Here is a 23,648-nt window from a genome sequence, read left to right as displayed (position 1 = left end):
AGGTTATAATCATGTTTAGAGGAAATGGAGCCAAGCCACCAGACTTTCACATCAACTGGTGTTCATCTCCTGTTGAATTTTTTCCAGTTCATTTAAAATTTCATCCAAAGGCAAATTGTGCATAAGGAAGCTTTCATTTATTATGAATTCCCTTATTGTTTTATGAATATCAACAGATTTTTTTCATATTCTGCGAGCAATATTTATGGCAAATAGCATGGTTATTTAGCTAGTTCCTTGCAGTATGTGGTCATACAGAAGAAGAACCTATAGCTAGTGCCGTTTTGATCACTGAACAGATACGTCGCTATCACTCCTGGTTCTGACGTGTTTGTGCCAACGCGGTTTTGCCCGTAGGTTGGCATGGACAAGGCCCTCAACCAGCTCTCCGTGCCTTTGGGACAGCTGCGGGAAGAAGTTCTAGTAAGTATCCCGTAGAGCCTGCTTGCCTTCTCCAGGAACTCCTGCGTCTGGTAGGCGGTGGTGGTGCGGTGGCCCATGACCGGCACACACCTTCGGAAAAGGTGGAGATGATTCTCTCCTGCTTGTGGTATCACAACCAAAACACCTGTTCAGTTTGGAGATGACAGATTGTCAGAGTAGACCGCTTTGAAGTGTCAGGGGAGGGCAAGAAGGCTCTTTCCAAATTCAGCTTGTGAATGCGACCTCACTCGTACGTAAGTAGTCTCCCACTTAGGAATGGCTATGTCTTTAAAATTTGTAACGGTTTTGCAAGGTCTCCCCCAGTCAGTGTTTTACGTGTGGAAATGCCTCCAGACCGGTCCACAGAGGCTGTTCACCTTTTAATTTAACTGAAGGGTAATGTCAGTGTAATGTGTACTTAGTAAACACTACATTTTATTGCTTCACTGAGAAAATCTCTGCTGGGGGAATAGGACCCCCCATCCCCCGGCCTCTAAGCCATTGGGCGCAGGGACTGCATCAGGAGGAAGGGTGGAGGGGACTTCGGACATCACTTCCAGCAGAAAGCTCTGCCGCCTTGTCCTGTCCCGACCCTCCTCCCCACCCCGCCCCAGTCCGAGTCGGGCTCCCTGCCTTCCAGCTCCCGGAGCTCTGAGGCACTCTGTCACGTCTGCTGTACCCACTGTCATTGCCTGTGTGTGACGCCACCCCAGACCAGGCCAGCTTGAGTGGCCCTGTGCGCCGAGCCGCTCTGACAGAGCTGAAGGAATGCACAACAACAGCCATCAGTGCTGAGAAGTCCACAGGAGGGGTAGGCAGGAGAGAATTCAGACAAGGGATGTTTCTGGGGCTCTGCCTGCAAGTAGCAACTATTCTGGGATATTTAGGTCTTGTCTGAATTTTGCGAAAGCTCCTTAAATACTTTTCCTTGGAATGGAAGTGGTGTTACTGGATTCCGCGTGGCTCTCCGGCCGTCTTTGTGGTGCCCCTCTTCCCCCAGCCTCCTGGCTGTGCAGTCTTTGCTAACCTCGGGCTCCACTCTAAGACTCTCCCCGAGGTAGATCCCCTCAGACCTGGTGGACTGCTGGCCACCCGCCAGTGCCACAGCCCTGCCCCGCCCCCTTCATAGCCTCCTGCCTCTGTCCAGGTCAGCCACAGGCCTCCCCTCCCCTTGTGAGCTCAACTCCTGAAATGGCTGGGAGATTCTGAGGTCGCCCAGGGGTGCGTTTCTGTCTTGTTGGTCATTGTGTCCTCTCCGGATGCCACAGCAGCTGGCACTTAGTAGGTATTTCAGAATGTGTAGTGAATGAATGAACCCCTTTCGACAGAACTTTTGTGATTTGTCCAGTTTATTCTCATTGCTTTTCTTACCTTTATCTTGGACCTAATTCCTAATTATCTCATACTTGGCTAAATTCATTAGCTCCTGGACATGTTGCTCCACCTATGACATCTCCCTTTTCCTGGCCAGTCTCTTCCTTCTTGCTTCCTAATATTCCTAAAACAACATCATATCATGACATATTAGCACTTAAAAATTCTTTAGTTTTCCAAAAATGTATAGAATCTGCCTAGAGACCTTATCTTGTCTAAGTGAAGTCCTCCTAACCCCTCCTAACCCCTCCCAACCCCTCCCCTTTCATTTCTGCTGCTCTGCAAAGTGACGCTGTCCTCGCACCCAGGTGTCATCCTCACCACCCTGAGCATGCCATACTCGGTTATTTCTTTCTACCTTGTCTTCCCATGGTCTCCTCTCCACCCAGGTCAGCCTACGCACATGCTCGAATCGAACTCGGGCCCCGTCCCCGCTGCCAAGCTCTCCTGGACTTGGATTCAGACCCTCCTTCCTCTGCCCTGACCATCTGAGACTCTCGGTGTATACACATGATTATTCTTTCGGCCATTGACCCTGTGTGACCTTGGCTTACCATGTCATTTTGCCCCCCAAATCAACAGCAGTTGTATCTGAACCTTTGCATCTTTATCTGTCTGTGTCATACTGGCCTGTCGATACTGGAATTGAATTCATTCAGTTCTGTAGAACTGAATTGAATGTGTGAATTTCATAATGTTACCAGACAATTTCCACAGCACACTGTCTTTATTTTTTTGAAGAGTCTCCGGTCGTCTATCAGCGAAGGGATCCGAGCAGTAGACGAACGGGTGTCTAAACAAGAGGACATTCGGGAGAAGAAGGTACAGTGAGGTGTCGTGCTGTTAGCAAGCACCTGTGGTGGCCCTCGGAGTTCAGGCCCTTCCGCAGGTGTGACCTGGTTCGCCCCTCCTGTTCCTTTGCGGGGAGGAGACGGGAGAGGAGACCGTGGTCTCGCTCATCCTGAGGGATTCGTAGCTGAGCCGGGCTAGTGAGGGGCAGGGCCAGAGCCAGGGCGCAGGTCTCCTCACTCCTGGGACGCTTAAACAGAGGTGTGATAAAGTAACGGAATTCTTGTAAAGACCACAAATTCTATAGTATTATGCTTTCATTTATCTGTGGTAGCATTAACATTTTTAAAGAAAACTGTAGATTTCATAGGCTGCATGCCTGTGCCTATTTTTCATTACTACGAAATCGGGGGTTTTTTCCACATTTCTCTTACAATTATACAGCATTGCATTGCGTTGCGTTGTATTGTATTATAATGTCAGAGGAACCCAAGGGGACATAAATTAAAATGTTTCTTCTTTCCCCTAACAAGAAGGAGTGATAACTGACCTCAGTGAAGCGGTTTACAGTGTGAGAGGCGCACACATTCCCAGCACCCCTATAAAGAAGGCACTCTTACTTCGGAGATCAGGGAGTAAGGGGGCTTCCTGAGGCGCTCCTTCCAGTGTTGTCCCGCAGATTGTGCTCTCGTTCTGCTTATTACCGCTCTTGTTTCCGTCCTTTACATAAACCTCTTCATGCACTGCCTTTCCTTGTCAGTGGGCCTGTGTTCTCATTCTAGTTTCTGATTTATTTGTAATCGTAACGATACAGTGGCAGAGTTGGAATCTGGATTCAAGACTTCTGACTCTAGCTTGGTGCTCTTGGTGTTTTCTAAATTTACTCGTTAACACATTTTTTTTTTTTTTTTAATCGAGGAGAAAAACCTGTTAGAGAGACCTTCTGTTTAATTCTTTAGGTAGCCTCTGAGCTTTGGTCTAAAGATTTCAAGAAGGAAGTGGATTCTGGGAAAGATGATCAGCCTCACGGGAGCAGTGAATTTTTCTTGTTTTGTTCACTCAGGGCCCCACTGTCGAGAAGAATGTCCATTCAGAACAGGTGGTCAGCAACTGTGTGCTGTATGAATGACCTTGTATCTTTCTGTCCTTTGAAGGATGAGAGTTTTTATAATGTTCCTCAACTTCTTTGGTAGTATTTGTAGCGTAATAATGTATCTAATGAATTGACACATTAAAACTTGAATGAAGGGGTTATAAGAAAATAAATGTAGTACCAATTGAGAGGTTCATTTAAGACAGGAAAAAGAAAAAGGAATAAGAGCACAGAGCATGAGAAAGCAAAAAGTCCAATTTCTTTTTAACTGCAAACTTTCAGTAGAATATCGAAACGCACTTACTGTAGAGAGCCAAAATTAAGATTTGCGTCCTTGGGAATTCAGTGTGCTACAGATACTTGAAATGTAGGGAATGTAGGGTGCTCCAAATGTTCTAACTTGACTTTTGGGTTTGTATGTCCCTGCATTTAGCTTGGGGAAATCATATAATTAAGATTAAACATCGTAACATTTCTTTTTGCTTTATTTTAATTTTTATAGATGTGTGTGTTGAGACTTATACAAGTAATTCGATCAGTTGAAAAAATTGAAAAGATCTTAAATTCTCAAAGTTCTAAAGAAACATCTGCATTGGAAGAACGCAGGTAAGTATATTTTTTACTAAACAGCACATAAATTAATACCTCCCACTTAGGCTAATTTTTATTTGTTTCTTTATGTATTTTAGCGAGAGCTCATTTCTCAAAAAGGTGGCAGTCCAAGTCTTTGGCTTCAGTGTCTTTGACGGTTGCTCAAGCAAAGCAGAGCGCATGCAGCGGGAGGTTGTAGCACGTCGTTAGGGACCTTGGTGGCTCTGGGCCTCAGTTCCCGCGTTCCACCTCTCAGGGAGACAAGATCAGCGTGCTGTCGGAGGACGGTTTTTGTCTTCGGCATTGTCCTGCCTAAGGGAGGCAGTGTCCCCACTGATCTTCAAAGCGTGGAATAGCATTCGTCTTCCTCTGATACTTTTTTAGACGTGCCCAGAGCATTACCGTTGGTGCCCCGGACTAGCATTATGTCATTAAGAGGCAGTATTGGATACACTTAGCTGAAAGTTGTAATCAGGAGAGAAAAGCTTATGAGATAAGAAAAAGGTGACCATTTCCTTGGTCACAGTGGGACTCTCTTCCCACCTTCCTGGCCCAGTTTTGAGTCGGCCTGGTAGGCGAGTGACTGGAAAGTGAGCTGAGTGGGTCTCGGCGGCAGCGGAGCACGGGCTTCCGCTGTCCTGCCAGCCGGGCAGCCCGAGTCCGGGTCCTTCCCCGTCTCATCTGTGACTGAGGCTCATCAAGACTGCACTTGCAGGCTTGTCTGGCAGTCACTGAGGTCCTGTCAGCCAGTCCCTAGCACATACTGAGTAGTAGCCTTAACACGTGTCTCAGTCAGGCCTAATGTGAGCTTTTCTGAAGGTTGCAGTGACGGCCTTGAGGGCCTTCACTCAAAGGTTTGAGGGCCTTTCCTTTGATTCCAGTGCGTAGCTCAGAGCTGTAGAGAGGGAAAATCGGGTCAGTGTGCGTGAGTAATAAATACGCCACGCCCGGTAGGCCACGCAATGTTCAGATAATTCGTAACTAATACATGCGTTAGGTTGTTCGGGAAGGAGTTGGGAATCGGCCTCTTGTGTTGGTCCTGCTGAGCAGTTCCGGTCCCTCCGAACTAGTCTGGGCGCTGCCGGTCTCACGTGGCATTTCGTGTTCCCTTAGGTGCTCACGTCCTCCCCCTCTGGCTGACCGGTCACAACCAGGTACAGGATGCTTCCGAAAAGCCCAGCAGGTGCTTCGGTGCCTCTGCGGTTTTCTTCCTTTGCTACTTGACTTCCTTTTGCGTGGTAGCGAGGCTCTGTGATGGGTTTTAGCAGAAGAAGGGCATTTATCAGACTTCGTGGAAGATGCTTGGTGAATGTCCCCTCGCTGGGACACAGCGTGTAAACTGGCTGCCTCTCAGCCGCTTGGCAAATGTCAGCTTAAAGGGAGCTGTTTTGACACATTTCATTTATTGCTGCCAGAGGGCCAGTTGTATTTTCCGGAGGAGACAACAGTATTTGCTACTGGAGAGGTATCAAAGATATTTGAGAAAAGGTGTGACTAATAGGGCAGGCCAAGCGGAGAGAAGGAGGGTGATAGGTAAGCCGTCCACGAATGGGAGAGCCTGGGGAAGGCGGTGGGAATGGGTGGTCGCACCCTCAGTGACCTCATCCAGCTCCTGCTTCCTGTCCCGGTCCCTGGGCCGGTGGCCTGGGGGACTTCCCTACTGTCGCCGCGCCATGCTGTGCGTATAGCTCATGGTGAAAAGCGACGGCACGGAGGGTGCTTCGGCTCGCACCGGGTACCGGGCAGGGCGAGGAAACACTCCCTGGAGGAAGTTGTGACAGCGGGTGCGCACGCAACACCATGGCTCGTCATGTGATGTGTTCTCCTGGGAATCAGCAAACTCCAGGAATTACATTTCTGTCACTCTCTCTGCTAGCCCACTTTTGACAGGACAGATTTTGGAGAGAATTGCTACAGAATTTAACCAGTTACAGTTTCACGCGGTTCAAAGCAAAGGCCTGCCTCTTCTGGACAAAGTAAGACCGGTACGTGCTGTTTTAGATGTTCACCATCAGGTATTTAGGAGTTCGCTAAGTAATTTTGGTTTAACCTCGTAATGCCGTGGTGAGTGTTGGTCTACACGATTTTGAAGCTAGCTGTGAATGTTTGCATTTAGTTTTTGTGTTTTGGACCATTGCTTCCTACATGTCACGCATTACGGATTTTGTGTAAAGACGCAGGCATGTTCTCTGAATTATAAGAGTAAAATTAATGCTGAATTTCACGTAACTTGACACATTGTGTGATGTCGTCAGAGTTAATTTCTCCAAAGCCCTTAACTGAGCTTTAAAGTCGTATGTTTGTCAGGTTTACTCTGTAGCTTAAGAGGAGAATAACTTTTTTTCTAGTTGTGTACTTCTGTCTAAATTGTCCTTTGATGATGCAACGGTGTACTTATAAAGAGATTGCGGGGAGGAGGAGAAATGCATGTTATTCTTCAGGAAATGTCAGTATTGTAATTCTACACGTACTCTCCTCTGTTGGAATAAGAGATGTGTTGTGTGTGTGCCTGAGTTTGGGGGATGGGTCCAGTCGGAGCTCTTACCTGTCTCCTCTCGTGCAGCGGATAGCTGGCATCACGGCCATGCTGCAGCAGTCCCTGGAAGGCCTCCTGCTGGAAGGCCTCCGCACTTCCGACGTCGACATCGTACGGCACTGCCTACGGACCTATGCCACGATCGACAAGACCCGGGACGCCGAGGCACTGGTGGGCCAAGTGCTGGTGAAGCCGTACATGGACCAGGTTTGTGCCTGCCAGACCTCGTCCCACAGACACCCCAGAGCGTCGGTCTGCCTTCAGCACTGCACTGGGTATTGGGGGGCTGACCGGAGCCCCCGCTGTGAGGAGGCCCGCGTTTACTGCGGTGTCCGCTGTAAGAAAGGGAGGGCGCCTGTCTGTCACCATCCGCACGCCGGCAGCCGGGCGCGCTCTCATATTTTTGAATGATGCCGCAGCCCAGGGACCGTCTTCATTTAGAGGGCGGGGTCTGGCCTAGGAAGGAGGTGTGTATGAAAACATTTCGGGGTCAGTTTTATGGTTTGTAAATCACACTTCAATGAAGTTGTTAAGAAGCTGGTCTTGTGGACAGAGTAGGACACACAGCCAATGGCAGTGCTGCTGTGCGTGTGCGTGGTGGAGGAGCACGCAGACCAGTCTGTGAGCAGGGAAACTGCGGGTTTGGGCCCAAGTCTTCAAAACTGCGGAGGAGTTGGCTGGGCCAGAAAGGTGGGAGAGAGGGAGTATTCAGAGATGAAGGGCTTTTATGGGCAAATTGCAGAGTAAGACCTTTAATCCCGAACTTGGCTGTGCAGTGTCCCTCACCCATTAGGATACAGTGAAAATGTAGGAAGGAAGTATATTCTGCCTTTGAGCAGCCCGAATATAGATTGTACCCCACGAAGTTGCCAGTTTCTACAACCGTTTCCCAACATACAAAACCGTTTCCCAACTCAACCGTTTCCCAACATACAAAAACGGCAGCTTCATCCAGTGCAGACAGATTGAAGTCGCAAAGCCCATCCCCCATGTGTGCAGACTTCCCTCCGTTCACCTGTCCGGTGGGTGTTCTTTCTGTCCAGCAAGTGCAGAGCTTCTCCTCACCGTGACTTGGGGACGAAAGTCTTCCACTTTTACACCGGGCATATTGCATCCCGGTGATAATGAAATTCCGTAATTGACCTCAGTGATCTTCAGGGTAACTGAAAACTGTGACCTGCCAGTTGTGTTGTGGTGTATTTCGTGGTTATTTCAGTGGAGGTGAAAAAGACAAATGACCCACAACTTGTCAATGAGTGAAAATACCTGTTACTAATTTTTGTCTTTGTTTTTCATTGACCTGAATCTAATGAACTAAATGAAAGAAATGTGAAGTTTCAGTGGCATATTGAGTAAACCACAGCCACATTTTTAATTTTATTTAAATTCACGTGCTTCTCATCTTGTTCACCTCTTGACTCTCAACCTTCACCCCCAAAATAAACTTATAAAGTAAAATGAAATGAATTGTCTTCCATCTTTCTCTGTCTCACCCCTTCCCCTAAGCTGAGTGACGGTAGAAGAGAAGGTCAAGGTCAGGCAGTAAGAAGTTGTCACTTACATCCCAGCTCAGAAGGAAAGCACATGGTTGTGCCTGGTGTTTCAGCCTCAGGCCGGTCTCTGCCAGCCAGCCTCCGTCTCCACGGGGACAGAACTGCGCAGCCTCGTCCTGGGAACTAGTTTGGAGTGCAGCTGTTCCTTACCTATTGGTTAGAAAACATGTTAGCTGGGCGGGGCATGGGTCTTGTTAATTGTTTAAATATAGAGTTCATGCCTCTCCTTTAGATGCTTTTCCTTCAAATGTTACCCCTGTTAACAGGTGATTACAGAGCAGATCGTGGAGTCTCATCCAAACGGCCTTCAGATCATGTATAACAAACTCCTGGAGTTTGTCCCTCACCACTGCCGCCTTCTGCGGGAAGTCACAGGCGGAGCCATTTCAAGGTACTTGGCTGGTGTGCCGGAGCTCACCTCGCTCTCGTGGTGGCACCTGCCCGCCATAGTGCACAGCCGCTGTGCGCCGTCGTGGGCCGGCTGGGCCCGGGGGACACTGCAGTAAATCGAGTCACGTCGACTTTTTTGCTTCCCGTATAAAAGTTGTGTCACACTATCCTGTAGTTTGTTAAGTGTGCAGTGGCCTCATTTCTAAAATAGACAATGCATCTACCTCAGTGGAAAGATAATTTACTGCTAAAAGATGCTGACCACCATGTGAGCCTTTAGCGAGTCTTAATCTTAGGGCTGGTGAGTGGGCTTGCCTTCAGTTTGTGAAAAACAGGAAGCGAAGCGAAGCACAATGAAACGAGGTGTACCTTGCTTCTGGTTCACTGTTACCACGGTGCCATCAGGCGGGTATCACGAGCCTCGCTCCACACATAAGAAACTAGAGTGATGAAGCTGAAATTGGCAGTTACAGCACCTGTCTGAGCCCAGAGCCCGAACCCTTTCCTTCTCTACTCTCTCTCCCACATCAGTTCAAAGTCAATACTGGTTTCTTTCTATTAGTCTAATGTCGTAGTCTGTCTAGAAATACTAATTCAGTTAAATTCAACAACTTTTATACTGATTGTGGTTGAAGTCGTTTCCAGTTTTCCCTCCTCCTTTTATTTAATTTCCACGACTTCCCAGTTCCGTTTCATAAATAGCTCTTCACCTTTCATCACTGCTGCTGCCCCAGGCTGGGCCTCTGCCCTCCTGTCTCCAGAGTAACGGGATCTCCCCATTGGCCTCCCTGCCTCCACGTTCTTCCCCCCAGTCCAGCCTTCTTGCGTCCCATCCTCCCAGATCTCTGAGATTCATGTGCTCTGCCGCCTTCGTAAGTCGTTAGCGGCTTCTCATTGCTCCTTGATACAGCATCGAGGGTCCTCTACACTCCAGTCCTGTGTGTCTCCACTGGAGAGCCCTCTGCGGTGGGACTCTGCCCCGTACCCCCTGGTCTCTGTCCACACACTGGCATGGCCCTTCCCTAACACTCCCTGTGTCCTGTACATCTGTGGCTTTCCTCCTGTCCCTTGCCACAGTAAGTGGCAGCTCGGATACCACTCCCTTCAGGAGACCATCTCTTGTCCTGGTCGCCGGAGTTAACCGTCCTCTGGATTCCGTTGCCTGTCACTGTCACTGCTGTTGGGGACCGGTTTCCGTCTTTGCAGGTGCGCATCTCCTGCACTGCACAGGGTTTGCAGAAAGCCCGGTTAATTTATTTTCAGAGTTAGAGAGGCAAGAAAGGCCTTCATCTTCGTGGAGTAAGCCACATATTTGGTCTTGAATTTTTGTTCTTTGAAAAGAAACGCTGGAGTGATAAATACATTGCTTGACCTCCCTGTTTTCGCTGCATGATTTCTGATGAAACCTGATTTTGCCACGTTTGCTTAGTGATCGTTTGGATTTGAGGGTAAGAGTTTCAGAGAAGTTACGATGTAAAATGAAAGAAGCTGCAGTTATGAGACGGCCGGTCATTAGATTGGACGAGGCTGGTCTTGTCCCTGAAATGTCAAGTTTCAGAACTTTGTAAGTTCCTACCCACAGTTGTCGGCGTGGTAGAATCCACAGGGAAGCCTCAGAAATGTGGGGCATCGTATGGTCCTTCGGTAGGTCGTCTTCCTTTGCTTCGGGCCCCATCACTGTGCTGCCGTTGACCTTCCTCTGCTCACCTCCTGCCTTAACGTTTCGAATGCTTGTGTTTCCCTTTTTCCTGCATCGTCCTCGCTGCCCTTTGTAACTGGCAGTGCCAGCGACCTTCTGGCTTTGTCTTCCAAACAGTAGGGATTGGCTTTTCTAATTAGCCGTTTCCATTGTTGATCTTGCAGGTTTCAGTTTTCTCTTTGGGGCTTTAATTAGGTATTGACTTTGGGTATGAGACCTGGTCATTTAGTAGTGCTTATATTACGTGCATCTGTCGTTTTAAAATCCTCAATTCTTCCCTTGACCAGATACCTGAATAGATCCGGTTCTTTCATGATTAAACATGTATCATAGGGGGCGTGCAACCCGGTAGTCGGATATGCCTTGCCCTCCTCAGCTCTCCTCCAACTCCGCCAGTGATTCCTGTCAACGCTAAACTGTAGTAAGGTGGTTTGATAGCTTTCTGGGCAGTAAAGCTTACCCTCCTTGATGATTTGTCTTTTTTGAAAATCATGAAAGCTTTTTTCTGTTTTGATAATTTGACAACTTAGCTACAAAACTCCCAGTTTTGCTAAAATAAGACCGCGTATTGACTTGCTGAATATTTTAAAAGAGCATATTACTCAACAACAATCGAAGTGGGTGGATCAGCGAGACAGTGTCTGCCTGGGGGATATTTATGGGTCTTTAAGTTCAAGAGAAACTTAAGGAATCTGCCTCGATTTCATTACTTACTTAAGTGTTTAATCAGCACTAACACAGCACTTGCTGTGTGCTGGGTACCGTCCTACATGCCTGGTGAGTATTAACCCACACGGTGCTCCTGTGAGGCACATGCTACTGCACCTGCCTTCTCAAGATGAAGAAACCAAACACAGCGGTGAAGTGGCCCAGCCTCTGAGCTCGGGTGCCCAGCCCCTGAGGCCCTGCTTTGATCTAGGCGTGGCCTCTCCTTGGAGCTTGTGAGCTAGAACCCGCAGTCTAGCTGTTTGCTAGAGATGTACAATACAGCGTGCACGCACAAAAGTGCAATATGTCAAGATTTCACATGGAATAGCCGTAGAATTTTACAACTGGAGGTAAACTCAGAGGTTGTCTAGTAGCCACGGAGCTGCCAGTAGTCGGGACACTAGCAGTTTACAGTGCTGTGGGGTTTGGTGGGGTTCGGGTTGAATGCAGAGAACGCCCTGTGCTGCTGTTGGACTTCTTTTCTAGGACAGAGGGTGAACGTGGTGGCCTGTTTTAGGGGAGAAAATTGTGCCCCGGCAGTGTGATGTGGTAGTTCTGTCTCGTGCTTGACACCAGCTCACTCTGCTGGGTGACGGAGTCGGGGGATGTGTCAGGGTCAAGGTGAGACTGAGTTCAAGGAGTGAAATAGAAATTTGGGCACACAAACAAACTAATTGACGGGACTTTTTGGGTTTTTTTTTAAGTGTTGAAATAAGATTGAGGCTTGGGGACTTTTAGTAAAAGCACCACGGTGGCATTTTGGTCTTTGTAAGTAGGAGACATGGTGTATTTGACTGCAATTTTGCTCTTACCTTACAGTGAAAAAGGCAACACTGTTCCCGGATATGACTTTCTGGTGAATTCTGTCTGGCCAGAAATAGTGCGAGGACTGGAAGAGAACTTGCCCTCGCTTTTTAACCCCGGAGATCCTGATGCCTTTCACGAGGTACCTCCCCCCCTTCTCGGCTCTGGAAGATGTTAATCCGAGGCTTTGGAATAGTCACGTTCTTTTCTGCACAGGCCTGGTTCTGTGATTGATTAAAAATGGAAGTTTGAGTTGCTGAGCGAGCATCTGTCTTAAAATCCACACATTGGTTTATCCACATAACAGTCCCCAGTACTTTGGGGATTGAGACTGTTTTAAATTGTAGACTGTAAAGTAAAAGTCAGTGTAGACAGTTGCGACTAGATATTTATACTATTTTCTAAATTTTTAAAAAAGGTTCTGGAGTCATTAAAAGCTCATCTCTTTGCAGTTGTTTTCCATGAAAACTTAAGTTTGCACATTTCTACTATATAATTTCGAAGGAAAAGAAAAATTATTGATTGGATTTTGAAATGTAGTATGTAATTGTCCTACATAGTTTAAAAGATGAGGAGGCCCTAGATTTCGTGATTTTCTTTAAAAACCATGTTGCCATTTAAGGATCTCACAGTTTAGGTGTCAGAAGCAGCTTTGAGTGCTCCCTCTTCGTCACGTCATGTTTTAAAGGCAGCACGTACTGTTCAGCAAAGAGTGAAGCCTTGGGCGGGCGGCCCCGGTCCCCGGCCCAGCTCCCCTGCTCTGCGGCCTCTCGGTGCCTGTCTTCCTTCTCTTTCCCTGGGCTTCGTTTTTTCATTCAGTACGACAATCTCTGTCTTTCAGTTAGGCAGTTCACTGCATTTATAGTGGCCTTAGTACTGATACGTTTGGGTCTTTGGACTTCCTGTTGTCCCACTTTTCTTCCTTTTTCTTCCTCTTTTTATCTTCCATTTCCACCTTCTCTGTGTCGTGGACTTTGGGGGATTTGTTTTCCTCCTCTCTTCTGTGTTTCCCTCTGCTAATTTACACGTTCTGCCCGTTATGTGTATATTAAGTAGCCCTAGCAGTTACAGACTCTAAAGCTCACTGGCCCTCGAACCGTACGGAAATGTGGGGCGCTCTAACGCTGATCACCCCAGTTTATGGCGTGTGGTGTCCTTTCCAGGGTCTCGTTTCCGTTCTGATTTCTGTCGTCTCACACGATCGCTCTCCCCTCGGAAGGATCCCTTACTGCCCCCACAAGTCTGTCCTCTCCTCTGCATGCCATTCCCTCTTGCATGGGAGACCTACCTCCTTGGAGCATTTCCCTTCCTCCTGAAATTCACGTTAGGCGGCCTCTTAGTAAGGATCTGTTGATGATAAACCCTTATAATAAACCGTTCGTTTGTGTTTGTCTATGTTGCTTTCAGGTTTGAAAAGTAGTTTTGCTGGAAATAGAATTCTCTGCACTTTGAATGTTGTCTTTTGACTTCTGTGATGAAATTAGCATTTAACCTAATTTTTGTTTCTTTGTAGTTAATGCGTTTTCCCCTCTGGCTGCTTTTGAAATCTCCTCTGTGGCTTTGGTGTGCTGTGTCAGTATACTGTGTCTAGCAGAAGCTTCTAAAAATGTATCCTATGTGGGGTGCATTTGGTTTCCTGCACCGAGGATTGGAAGCTTTTGTAAATTCTGGAACGTGTTCAGCCTTTAGCTCTTCCCTTGCACCTGTCTCCCATCCTTCTGTCACTTCCTTCCAGAATTCTTGATTAGACCTCCTCGCTTTATCTTTTATGCTTTCGAAATGTACAGATACTTTTATATTCTTCATCTTTGTCTCTGTGCCGCATTCTGAGTAATTTCTCAGGGCCGGTCTTCTAGTTTACTAATTCCTTCTTCAGTCGTGTTTAACCTGTTTTTTCATCTGTACATTGTTTCCAACTTTAATTATCCTAGTTTTCATTTCTAGAAGTTCTGCATGCTGCTCTTTCCAACCTGCCTGGTGAATTTGGTTATTTTTAAAGGGTAGAGAGGCACAGGGTGAGTGGGGTGTGAGCCTGGGGCCTAGTAGACTTCAAAACAAGTAAGGTAACGCATTCGGAGCTTTATTGGCCCAGAAATTTCAATGACCCGTTCTCTCGGCTGAGTGTCCTGTGTTACATACAGTACACTGACAACGATTTTGTCATTGTAAAAGTAGGATTTTTAAAAACAGATGCCGTTAAGTGGAGTGAAATAGTAGCCGTCAGCGTTTGCGATTTAAGGCCTATTACATCCTCCCGTTCTCCTTCGAGAATCCCACGGATCGCACTGGGCCAAGAGCTGTCTCAGCTCAGAGACGAAGCTTTCTGGTAGAACTTTGGCTCTGGAATGCTAAAGCAGTGCTAGTTTCCAGCAGCACCTATCTAAGTCTTTCAAGAAATGCTTTCAGCCTTAATGCGCCACGCTTCCTGGGAAGAGGGAAATATTCTCGGACTCTCTTAGTATCCATCACATGCCGAGGTAGAGTTTCATCCCAAGAGAGATGCCTGATACCTTTCTTTGCCTCCCCTCCACACACCTGACCGTACCCAGGAGACACCATAAGTGTCGCCCAAAGCTAATTGACAGGAATTTGAAACCTGCAGTGTTTACGATGAGAGTTACGCCACCCCGTCTGCCATCTTGTCCAGTTCCAGCAGACGGGGTGAGGGTGCCCTAGAACATGAGAACTGTCCCTTACAGAGCGCCGGGTGTAGAATCCTGGGTTTCCGAACGGACTTGCCATGGGAGACCTGGGGTGTGCCGCAGAACCACCCGGGCACTGCCTGATCTTGGAGTGGGCACCTCGAAGGACGAGCGAGCCCTCAAGGTCCCTGTCGGCTCTAGCAGCTGTGATTCTGTGTTGACCTTCTGTATCTCAGTGGTAGTTTTTAGTGTGTGCGCCCAGTTGTGGTTGGTTTGCCTGCACTGAAAATGCCTCCTGTTTGTCCCCGTTTCAGAAATACAGCATGAGCATGGATTTTGTGAGAACATTTGAGCGGCAGTGTGGGTCACAGGCCAGTGTAAAGAGACTGAGAGCGCACCCTGCCTACCACAGCTTCAATAACAAGTGGAGCCTGCCTGTTTATTTTCAAATAAGGTCAGTACTTTATTCACCTCCTACCTCCTTTCCAAAGTAGAATTCGAATACCAGGTAAGGCTGTCGCCCCTGACTACAGCCTTTTCTTGGTGAGCACTGTACAGCTCTTTGGGAAACAAAATTTAAAGTGGAGATTTAGAAGAAATACCACGCTTGCCAAACCAGTGGGTTACCGGACAGAAAGCTAGGACTTGTTTGCTAGAGCTTGGAGAGCTGAGAACGGGAGACTTGGAGCGGGCTGGGCTCCACGCACAGCCTCGCCCCCACGCATCGTCTCCTTCACTGCGGGAGGGAGAGTGGGAGTCAGACGGCAGCACTTCATTGCCATGTTCCCTGTCGTGTCGCCCACCTCGAACAGCGGGCGGGCCTGTCCCACGTCTGCTGTGTTGGCTCATGTGTGACATTTTTTTCCCTCGGGGCGGGGGGAAGCCTGGCGTTCAGCATTTCTTGCAGCTGGTTCTGTGACCCAGCGTACGAGAATCCTCGATACCTTGGCTTTCCGCACAGCGCTTGTGACATGTGCTGTCCCCGTTCTGGGCAGCGGTGCCACTTTTCCCCCAGATACTGCTGACACGGTGGCGTGGCTCCCTGGACTACTGAGGAACCTCATGATAAGCCCATAACAGCGTATGTTCCACTAGAAAAAATGGATAATAGCCATTTTTGCAGATTCTTTTTTTTCTTTCTTTGCAGATTCTCTTGAATGAGGCCATGGTGAGTCCCTTGTAGAGCGAGCGGCATTGACCAGACCATCTGAGTTAGAGGGATCTTTAAAGTTTCTGGGTGCTTTGTTAATTAGGATGCAGGCCTTTGCGCAGAGTCCTAAACAAAAATGACAGGGAGGGAAAAATACTGAGTCGGGCCCCTCGATTATACTTGCTCACCGTGATTGCGGATACGTGTAAGCATCTTCGATAATGAAGTCAGTGTTCAGAATGTTGGGACGGTGCCCTTCCACACACATGCTCTGCGCGCTGTGCTTTGTGCTCCGTTGTTCTGAGTTACATCGTCATGTAGCTTGTCTTTTGGTAGAAAGTCAAGGGCTTGTTCATCTGAGGTATTCATGGACTGCTAGTCAGGACCAAGCCGGCGTGAGGAGCCCTGTGCCCCGGGAGCAGAACTGCAGGGGCTGCAGCCTCCTTTCACAGGAGAAGACTGCAGGCGAGCCCTAGTGTGCCAGCTCAGCCCTCTCTTGTGGTCCAGGTTTGGAGTTAGGTTGCTTTCGACGCCGCCCCGGCACATCCTCCCGTCTGGTGCCTACAAACTCCTCTTTCCTAGTGGTGCTCCCCAGCCCCCCGACCCCATGCTTAGTGACCCTGCCCTGCCCCGCCCCCTTGGGGCTCTCCAGGCCCCGCGCTCTGGGCTCTGGAGGCCGGGCCCGCAGTTCCTCTCGGAGCTGGTGACTGAGCTGTGAGGTCTGCGGACACTCGGCCCGTTTCCCGACTCCTCTGCCTTCACCAGACTTTAGCCTTAAGCACTGAAGGGGTGGGTTAACTTTTCTTCCTAGACTGTTTTATTTAACATTCATGAAATTCTTAAAAGTCAGGTTTCAGATATGGGACTTGTTCTCAGTGTATTTGTTTTTCCATTTGAAAAGTAAACTTGGTAGGCCTCACCTGTTGATTTCTGTTGGGTGTTGGACCGTGCACCCTGGGCCATGAGGAGGAGCTCTGTGAACAGGGCTGGGGTCAGAAGGTGCCGTCACCTGACTCGGGGTAGGACCACTGAGAGGAGCCAGGAAGCCAGGGCGGGGAGCACTCTGACCCGCCCCTGAGGAGAAATGCTGCTCTTGCCCTCTCACTGACAGGTGTGTGTCCGGGTCTGACCCACACATCCCCTCCCCGCCGTTCTGGGACACACCTGTGCCGCCACCCTGCTGTGCCCGCACTTCCTCCCGCAGTATTGGGAGGAAGGAGGTTCCAGATGCTGCGCTGCCCACTGGGGGGACGAGCCCTCCGTGAACCTTGCCAGGCAGTAGGAGGGTTTCCCTTCCCTGCAGCACAGGAGGCTGTGGGAGGCCGCGGTGGGATCCCGGCTGAGAGTCCCCCCCCCCCCCCCCCCCCCACTGCGCCCTCTGAGGGCGGGGCTGCTGCTTTTGGTCTGAAACGCTGTTTCCTTTACTGCTGAGTTTCCTTGAACTTGGTCTCTGAACTGCTTTTTAAAAGCACATGTGTACCATCAAAGAAACCAAATTATCACTTAGGGAAGTTCATCTTAAGCCTGTGTCAGAACTTACTGCCACCTGGGAAGTGACTAGCAGGTAACCGAAGGGTGTGAAGATGGAAGAGTTACATACTTGGGAAACCGTGCTGCATAAGCCGCTAGTTACAACACGGAACATACAGTCACGCGCTGCAGAACGGCGTCCCGGTCTGCACGGATCGCACGCACCACGGGGGTCCCACGGTGTTACCAGGAAGCTGGGGGTCCCGTAAGATGGGCTTCAGGAGGGGTCTCTCGCACTCTTGACAGGAGCAAGGTGTGTGTGTCACTCACAGCACCTCTGTCCTGAGGGCCCAGGTTGCATCCCTGGCGCAGCCCCGAGGTGCCTGCCCATCCCCGCGCCCTCCCCCCGCCCCGGCTACACGCTGAGAGGGCAGCAGGCCTGCCAGTGGTCTTCCGAGGGCACCGCTGTGAGTCATCTGTTGGGGGCCTGTGCCCTGCATGAGGACGCGGGTCCGAGGAGGCACCTAACGAGGATTGAAGGGCCCCAACTCCTTTTAGCAGGAGCTTCCTGCTTGAGGTGTGGGGCCAGCCCGAGGCCCCCGGCCCCCCAGGCGCACGGCCTACCCCGTACTGGCGGGACACCTCTGACAGTTGATGCACCTGCGCCCCGCGTCATCGCCACCCGGCACCCGAATGCGTGCTGAACAGAGTGCATTTGCTGGGCGTTGTTGGACGAGCGGCTCCGAATCCTAGTCACTCGTGTCGGGCCCGTTTTTCCTTCGCGGTGGTTGCAGGAATTACTAAAGAGACTAGAGCTCGGATCTTCTCTCCCCGTGCCCTGCATCACATCACCTCATGCCTCTCGGCCTCCCATTCTCCCTCTGCCTCCGTCTTACAAGGGACCGTGATTGATGGCACCCCGATGACCCAGGGTCCTGTCCTCGCCTCAGGGTCTCTCATTTAGTCCCATCTGCAAAGCCCCCTGTGTAAGGTCGCAGCCACAGGCTCTGGGGACCAGGGCCCAGGTGTCTTCGGAGGCCTTTACCCGGCCTCCCACCAGGGCCCCCAGGAGGAGGAATTTCCTGGTACTTCGGAAGAAGGGAGAATAGTTGGGGAAAGGCATCTAGCAACAGCAAAAGCACTAATTTGTGCTCTTGTTTTTATCCCAGGTTTAGAGAAATAGCGGGAGCCTTAGAAGCAGCACTTACAGATGTACTGGAAGACGCTCCAGGTAATTTCCTTTTTTAGGTGAGAAACGCCAGGATGCCACTGAATGAGCTCATTGAACTCACCACGTCGTCTAGACCCTAATGAATGCACGACACCGGGAGTGCCTTCCCCTCCTATCTGTCGTGCAGTATGGTGGACCTTAAAGGCTGACCGGGACAGCTTTTTTTTAAGAGACAGAAGGAAGTCGAATTTTTTGGTTTCCACAGTTTGTAGAAATGATAAGAGGGTGCGTTGAGAATTCGGAAACAGACCTCATTTTCGTTCCTGAATGTGACACATCGTGCAGTCCCTGGTTGCCGAAGTGACCAGCCCGTTTATAGCGGTGTCTGTGAGCTGCTTTCCTCCAGGACCAGGATGGCCCTTCTGCCCTGGGAGACCGGCAGCTGGGGCTCAGGCCTCCGGAGCACGGGGCGCCCGCCCTGGGTGCAGGGCAGGTGACAGTGGTCAGCGGGCACCTCCCAGACAGGCCCGCCGCCCTCACAGCCTCGCCAGTCGCACTTCACGCCGAGGCCACTCCTGGGTGTCTAGGCCACTGCGCTCAACTCCCTGCCCCTTTACGTGCCGCTGAGGCCATCCATGCTCTGGAGCCTGAAAGTTAGTTTTCGTCTATCTTGGCCAAAGATGCTCACGCAGCTGAACTTGCTGTGGATAAGCAGTGCACTCAGGTGGCGGGGAGAAGAGCAGACAAATGGAACGGGACAAACAAAACCGAAGTTGAAGCCCGTGCGAGTGGCTGCCCCTCCGGCTCACGTTTGCTGCCTCGCTGTGAAGTGCACGTTAGCAAACTGGTTCTGAACGCTGTGTGTGTTCTCTCTGCAGCCGGAAGCCCCTACTGCCTGGCGGCGTCCCACCAGACGTGGAGCAGCCTGCAGCGGTGCTGGTCGGCAGAGCTGTTCCTGCCGGCGCTGGCGCACCGCCTGTGGAGACTCACGCTACAGGTGCTGGCGCGGTACTCCGTGTTCGTCGGCGAGGTGAGGGCCCGCCCCGGCTCCACCGCAGCCAAGGCACGTTAGGCCGAAAGTGCTGAGACCCTAGACGGCCACGGTGCCGCCGGAGCTTGCTTTTCGGCCGCGGGAGGCTCACCTCTCAGGCCCGGGCCCACTCTGTCCCCGTTCCCTGAGCGCCCCCCCCCCCCCCCCGCGCCACCGGCTGCCTTGAACCTTCCTTATTCCATTCTTTTCCTGCTGCTACTGCTTCTCCTCGGTTTCCCCTGCTGAACAGCACATGCTGCAGACACTTCGTGTCATTTGAAGCATGAGGTTTGGGTTTTGATTTTTAGTATTAATATTGATCAATTAAGTAAACTCAGTATATTATTTGCCTAGTATAGGTAATTAATTTTTTAAAACCTGTGATGGTCCAGAAGTTAATTTGCCTTTGGTTTAGGGACCTGTTGTTTTATGGTCGCCTGTTACTCTTTGGCTTCAGAAATTAGACACAGGTTCAGTCAGGGAGAACATCCCTGGGCTTGAGGTTCGTGCTCGTTCCTCCCCGAGTCCTTCCCAGCTGTCGAGAGAGTCGACGCGGTGCGCTCTCAGCGGGAGACCTTTACCGAGACTTTGTTGGCGGCTAGCTTTTCACGGTGACTCGTTGACCCACACTTATAAGTGCCCGTGCATCCTGCTGTTTTGCTAGTGGAGACGTATTTAGTCATCGAAATCCTTTTTCAGCTTTTACTCAGGCCCATCTCTAATGACAGTGCCAAGGACATTAAAAAGCCTCTGGGAGCTGGTAGCAAAGACCCTTCCACCACCCAAGGAAGCAGTGAGGACCAAGGAAGCGGCGCTCCCGAAGCGAAGCCTGTCGCTTCCGTCTCCAGCACTCAGCTTGTGCACGTCGTCGCCGACCTGGACAGGCTTCAGGAGCAGGTAGCCCGTGCCCCAGGGTGCCGTGTGCTCAGCGCAGGGTTTTCTCAGTCTGCGAGGACAAGACACCGTCCGCCTGTGGGCTTAGGCTTGTGGGGCCCCAGGGCAGCTCGAGAGATCACCTCGGTCCTCTCATCTGAGCCGTTTCCCTGACAGACGTGCTCTCTTGCTCCTCCTGCCAGTCTGGCCTCGCGTCGCGCTGACCTGGGGCCGCTGCTGCTCCCCCAGCAGCGACAGCCCGAGCTCGAGCAAGCTGTGCTGCGCGAGCTCAGCTTGTGGTGCAGGCACGATCTTCCATGGGTCAGATTTCAATCATTTCTCATTCACGTACCCAGACTTTCTTGGCAATATCTACTCTTCAGCTGTACTGTGAAAGTACTGAGCTATTAAAGTTTCTCATCTGTTTCTGTGTGTTTCCCATGTCCTTGCTTTTCCCAGCCAGAGAACATGGGTGAATGTGTGTTGAGGCGCTGTGTCGCATAACTGTGCTCTCTGCTCGGGTTCCCGTAGTTTGTGGTGCCGAACAAGTACTGTTTGTTGTGAGTAAGGACATGGCCTTTCTCTGAGGGTCCTGGGAGAGCTGCAGACTGCAGAGTGGTGTGTCTTCTCTGGGCCTCCTACCAGCCACAAAGCTGCTGTTTCCCAGGGCGGATGTGAAGTTTTCATTAAGAATTCTGCTTGCTTCTGATGAAAGTCACCAAAAGTCCTGAGTTTACTTTCAGCGTTCATTAACGGTGTCCCAGAGATCGTAGATGCAAATAGAACTGCCCCTTCCTTTGACTTAAAAAGTGGTTGGGTATCTAAAGTGCATATTTATTTCAGCTTCCAGAACTCGTGGAAACAATCAAGCCAAAACTCGAAACGATTGGCTTTAAGAATCTTTCTTCCATCTCAGGTAAAAACGATGCTTTAGACTTAGCAAATCTTTGAATAAGAAAGAATTCAAAATAAAACTTTAGAGACTGTGGGATGTATTTCAACTACCATTCTCTCTAGTTGTAAATTCTTAGCTGGTCCTGTGTTCTGTTCTACGATTGTAACTCCACTAAATGAGAGGGTTTGTTTAATCTAGTCATTTAATTTGATGTGTTGCGCACGCTCTGTGCACGCTCTAAGCGCCGTGGCAGCGTTGTGCGTAGAGCCCACACCCGGGCTGGAGAGGGGGGCTAAGGCCGTTCTGTGTGTGCCAGCAGCAGCCCTGGAGGACTCCCGGCAGTCCCTGTCAGCCTGCATGCCCGCCCTCAGCAGCCGCATCGTCCAGGACTTGAGCGAGTCCTGCTTCAGTTACCTGAGAAGTGCCCTGGAGGTTCCCCGGCTCTACCGAAGGACCAACAAGGTCAGCGCCATCACTGAGAAGAACGTGGAGGTGGGGAGGTGCCAGGTGGGAAAGCCACAGGGAGGGAGTCGTCGAGCGGGAGGCAGACGTGGGCTCACAGGGGCAGCCTGGGATGGGCCCGTGCCGCCCCATTCAGAGAGGTCGCGTCCGTGGGACGCACCCCATGTGGACGGCCAGGTGCAGGGCAGTGGGACTTGGGCAGTGTGTGCTTTTAAGTCCTTTCCCTTTGTGGGGCGGGTTCGTCTACCTGTCGCATATCTGAAAAAATGAGAATTTACCTTGTTCCCTTCATCCTGTCCTTGGAAGCACCTGCTTTCCCCTCTTCTTCTGCAGCTGCGGTTTGAAAAGCTGCATTAAGAAACTAACGTGATTCTCCTGCTTTCTGATCTTGTGGAGTGGTGAATCGGGGGTTCATTCTTACCAGCGTTCTGGCTCTCCATATTGACCTCTCATTTTCATGCGTCGACAGTGCGCTCTTGCTAGACCTCACGTAATTCCCCCTCTGGTTTTCTTTGTCCCCAGTTGTGGAGTTGGGTGTTAGGCAGTTTACAACTGAAATTATTCTCAGGAGTTGTGAGAATCTGCTAGGACGCTGTGCAGGTGGAAAAACCCCTGGGCTTCCCGCAGACCTCCGTGGGCTGGCCAGCCGCTCGGTTGTGTGGTGCAGCTGTCTCTCCACCCGCCTGACACGGGGTCCCGAGGGTGGTGGGGAGATCTTCGCTGCTGGGCTGGGACTGGACTGACCTCCTCCGTGGCTGGTCTCCTTTTCCTTCTACGTCTGCAACATGCAGTTGAATTACCACTTGTAGAAAAAGAGCCACGTCACCGAATTTTCTTCCTGGTCTGACTTGAAGCTCGCACTCAGAAGTGGGACAGACCTGATTCATACAGCCGGATACATTTTTCTTTCAATGACCTCCTGGCCTTCCCTTCCTGGTCAGTAGGTGCTCGTACTTACTGGGGGCAGGCGCTGCTAAATGCCGTGCGCTCTCACCAGCCCTGCTGCCAAGTGGGTGCTCGTGCCCTTCTTTACAGACGAAGAAACCTAAACTAGAGAAGTCGGATTACTCACCTTAGGTCCTGCTTCTCGCAAGGCGGCCTGTTGACCAGCAGCATTAGCCCAGCCCCTGCCCCCCACCCACACGCGCAGAATCAGGCCCGAAATGGAATGAGATCACTGGGTGACGGGTGTGGACAGGAAGTGACTGGAAGCAACACCCTAGGGAATGAAGCCCTCAGTGGCTGGCGCAGCCCCTGAATCCAGTCGGGCTCCAGACGCCGCCTCCCGGCTATCGCTTGCAGAGTCCCTCTTGTCCTCCAGACGGCTCTCTGCAGACAGCCGCGTATTGCTTTTCGGAAAGGACGGAGGCTGTACAAGTCTCAGAACTGGTACATTTCTAGAATCCTTTTGAACTTGATGTTTGGATAACTTCTATCTTTTCTTTCTGTACCTCTTTCACCCTACCAACGGTGTTCCAGGAGGTGCCAACAACAGCTTCCTCTTACGTGGACAGTGCCCTGAAGCCATTTCACCAGCTTCAGAGCGGGCACCGGGACAAGCTGAAGCCCGCGATCATTCAGCAGTGGTTAGAAGGCGCCCTCTCGGAGAGCACTCACAAGTAAGTGACCTCAGATAGACTCCTCCGGACTTCCTCAGAAAAGCCCCGAGTCAGACATCAGGAGATTCCTATCCGAGGGCAGCGGGTCGATGAGGTGGGAAGAATATCACATCAATTCGTTGGGACAAAGCAGTGCAGGGGGAGGGGTCACACAGTCCACCTGTGTGGACGGTTGAGCTATGCTCCCACACTCCGTGCTCCCCACCCACCCAAGGCTCTACCTGGACTGCAGCCAGCCTGGCTGGGGCTCCCACTGGCTGGTGTCTCCTGGGTCACACACCTCTTAGGGGTCCGGGCATTCCACCCCTCCCCGGGCGCACCTGCCTTTTCCCGTCCTTGAGTCCCTTCTCCAAGTCCAGTCTCGTGGTTTCCTGGA

General features: G+C 50.6%; 1 protein-coding gene across 1 annotated transcript in view; it reads left to right on the top strand.

The window, feature by feature from the left end:
- COG2 (component of oligomeric golgi complex 2) overlaps window positions 1–23,648 on the top strand; it is a 31,770-nt gene that overhangs the window by 4,800 nt on the left and 3,322 nt on the right. The window contains exons 3-16 of the mRNA XM_053912917.1: window positions 358–423; window positions 2,539–2,619; window positions 4,182–4,285; window positions 6,147–6,255; window positions 6,834–7,013; window positions 8,626–8,750; window positions 11,976–12,102; window positions 14,917–15,056; window positions 18,392–18,453; window positions 19,272–19,423; window positions 20,123–20,320; window positions 21,140–21,212; window positions 21,511–21,653; window positions 23,133–23,272. Of these exons, the coding sequence (XP_053768892.1) occupies window positions 358–423; window positions 2,539–2,619; window positions 4,182–4,285; window positions 6,147–6,255; window positions 6,834–7,013; window positions 8,626–8,750; window positions 11,976–12,102; window positions 14,917–15,056; window positions 18,392–18,453; window positions 19,272–19,423; window positions 20,123–20,320; window positions 21,140–21,212; window positions 21,511–21,653; window positions 23,133–23,272 (1,700 nt within the window). The remainder of the gene's footprint in view (window positions 1–357; window positions 424–2,538; window positions 2,620–4,181; window positions 4,286–6,146; window positions 6,256–6,833; window positions 7,014–8,625; window positions 8,751–11,975; window positions 12,103–14,916; window positions 15,057–18,391; window positions 18,454–19,271; window positions 19,424–20,122; window positions 20,321–21,139; window positions 21,213–21,510; window positions 21,654–23,132; window positions 23,273–23,648) is intronic.

Source organism: Desmodus rotundus, chromosome 10, assembly GCF_022682495.2.
Source record: "Desmodus rotundus isolate HL8 chromosome 10, HLdesRot8A.1, whole genome shotgun sequence".
Lineage (NCBI taxonomy): Eukaryota > Metazoa > Chordata > Mammalia > Chiroptera > Phyllostomidae > Desmodus > Desmodus rotundus.
This window is presented reverse-complemented; position numbering and strand designations above follow the sequence as displayed.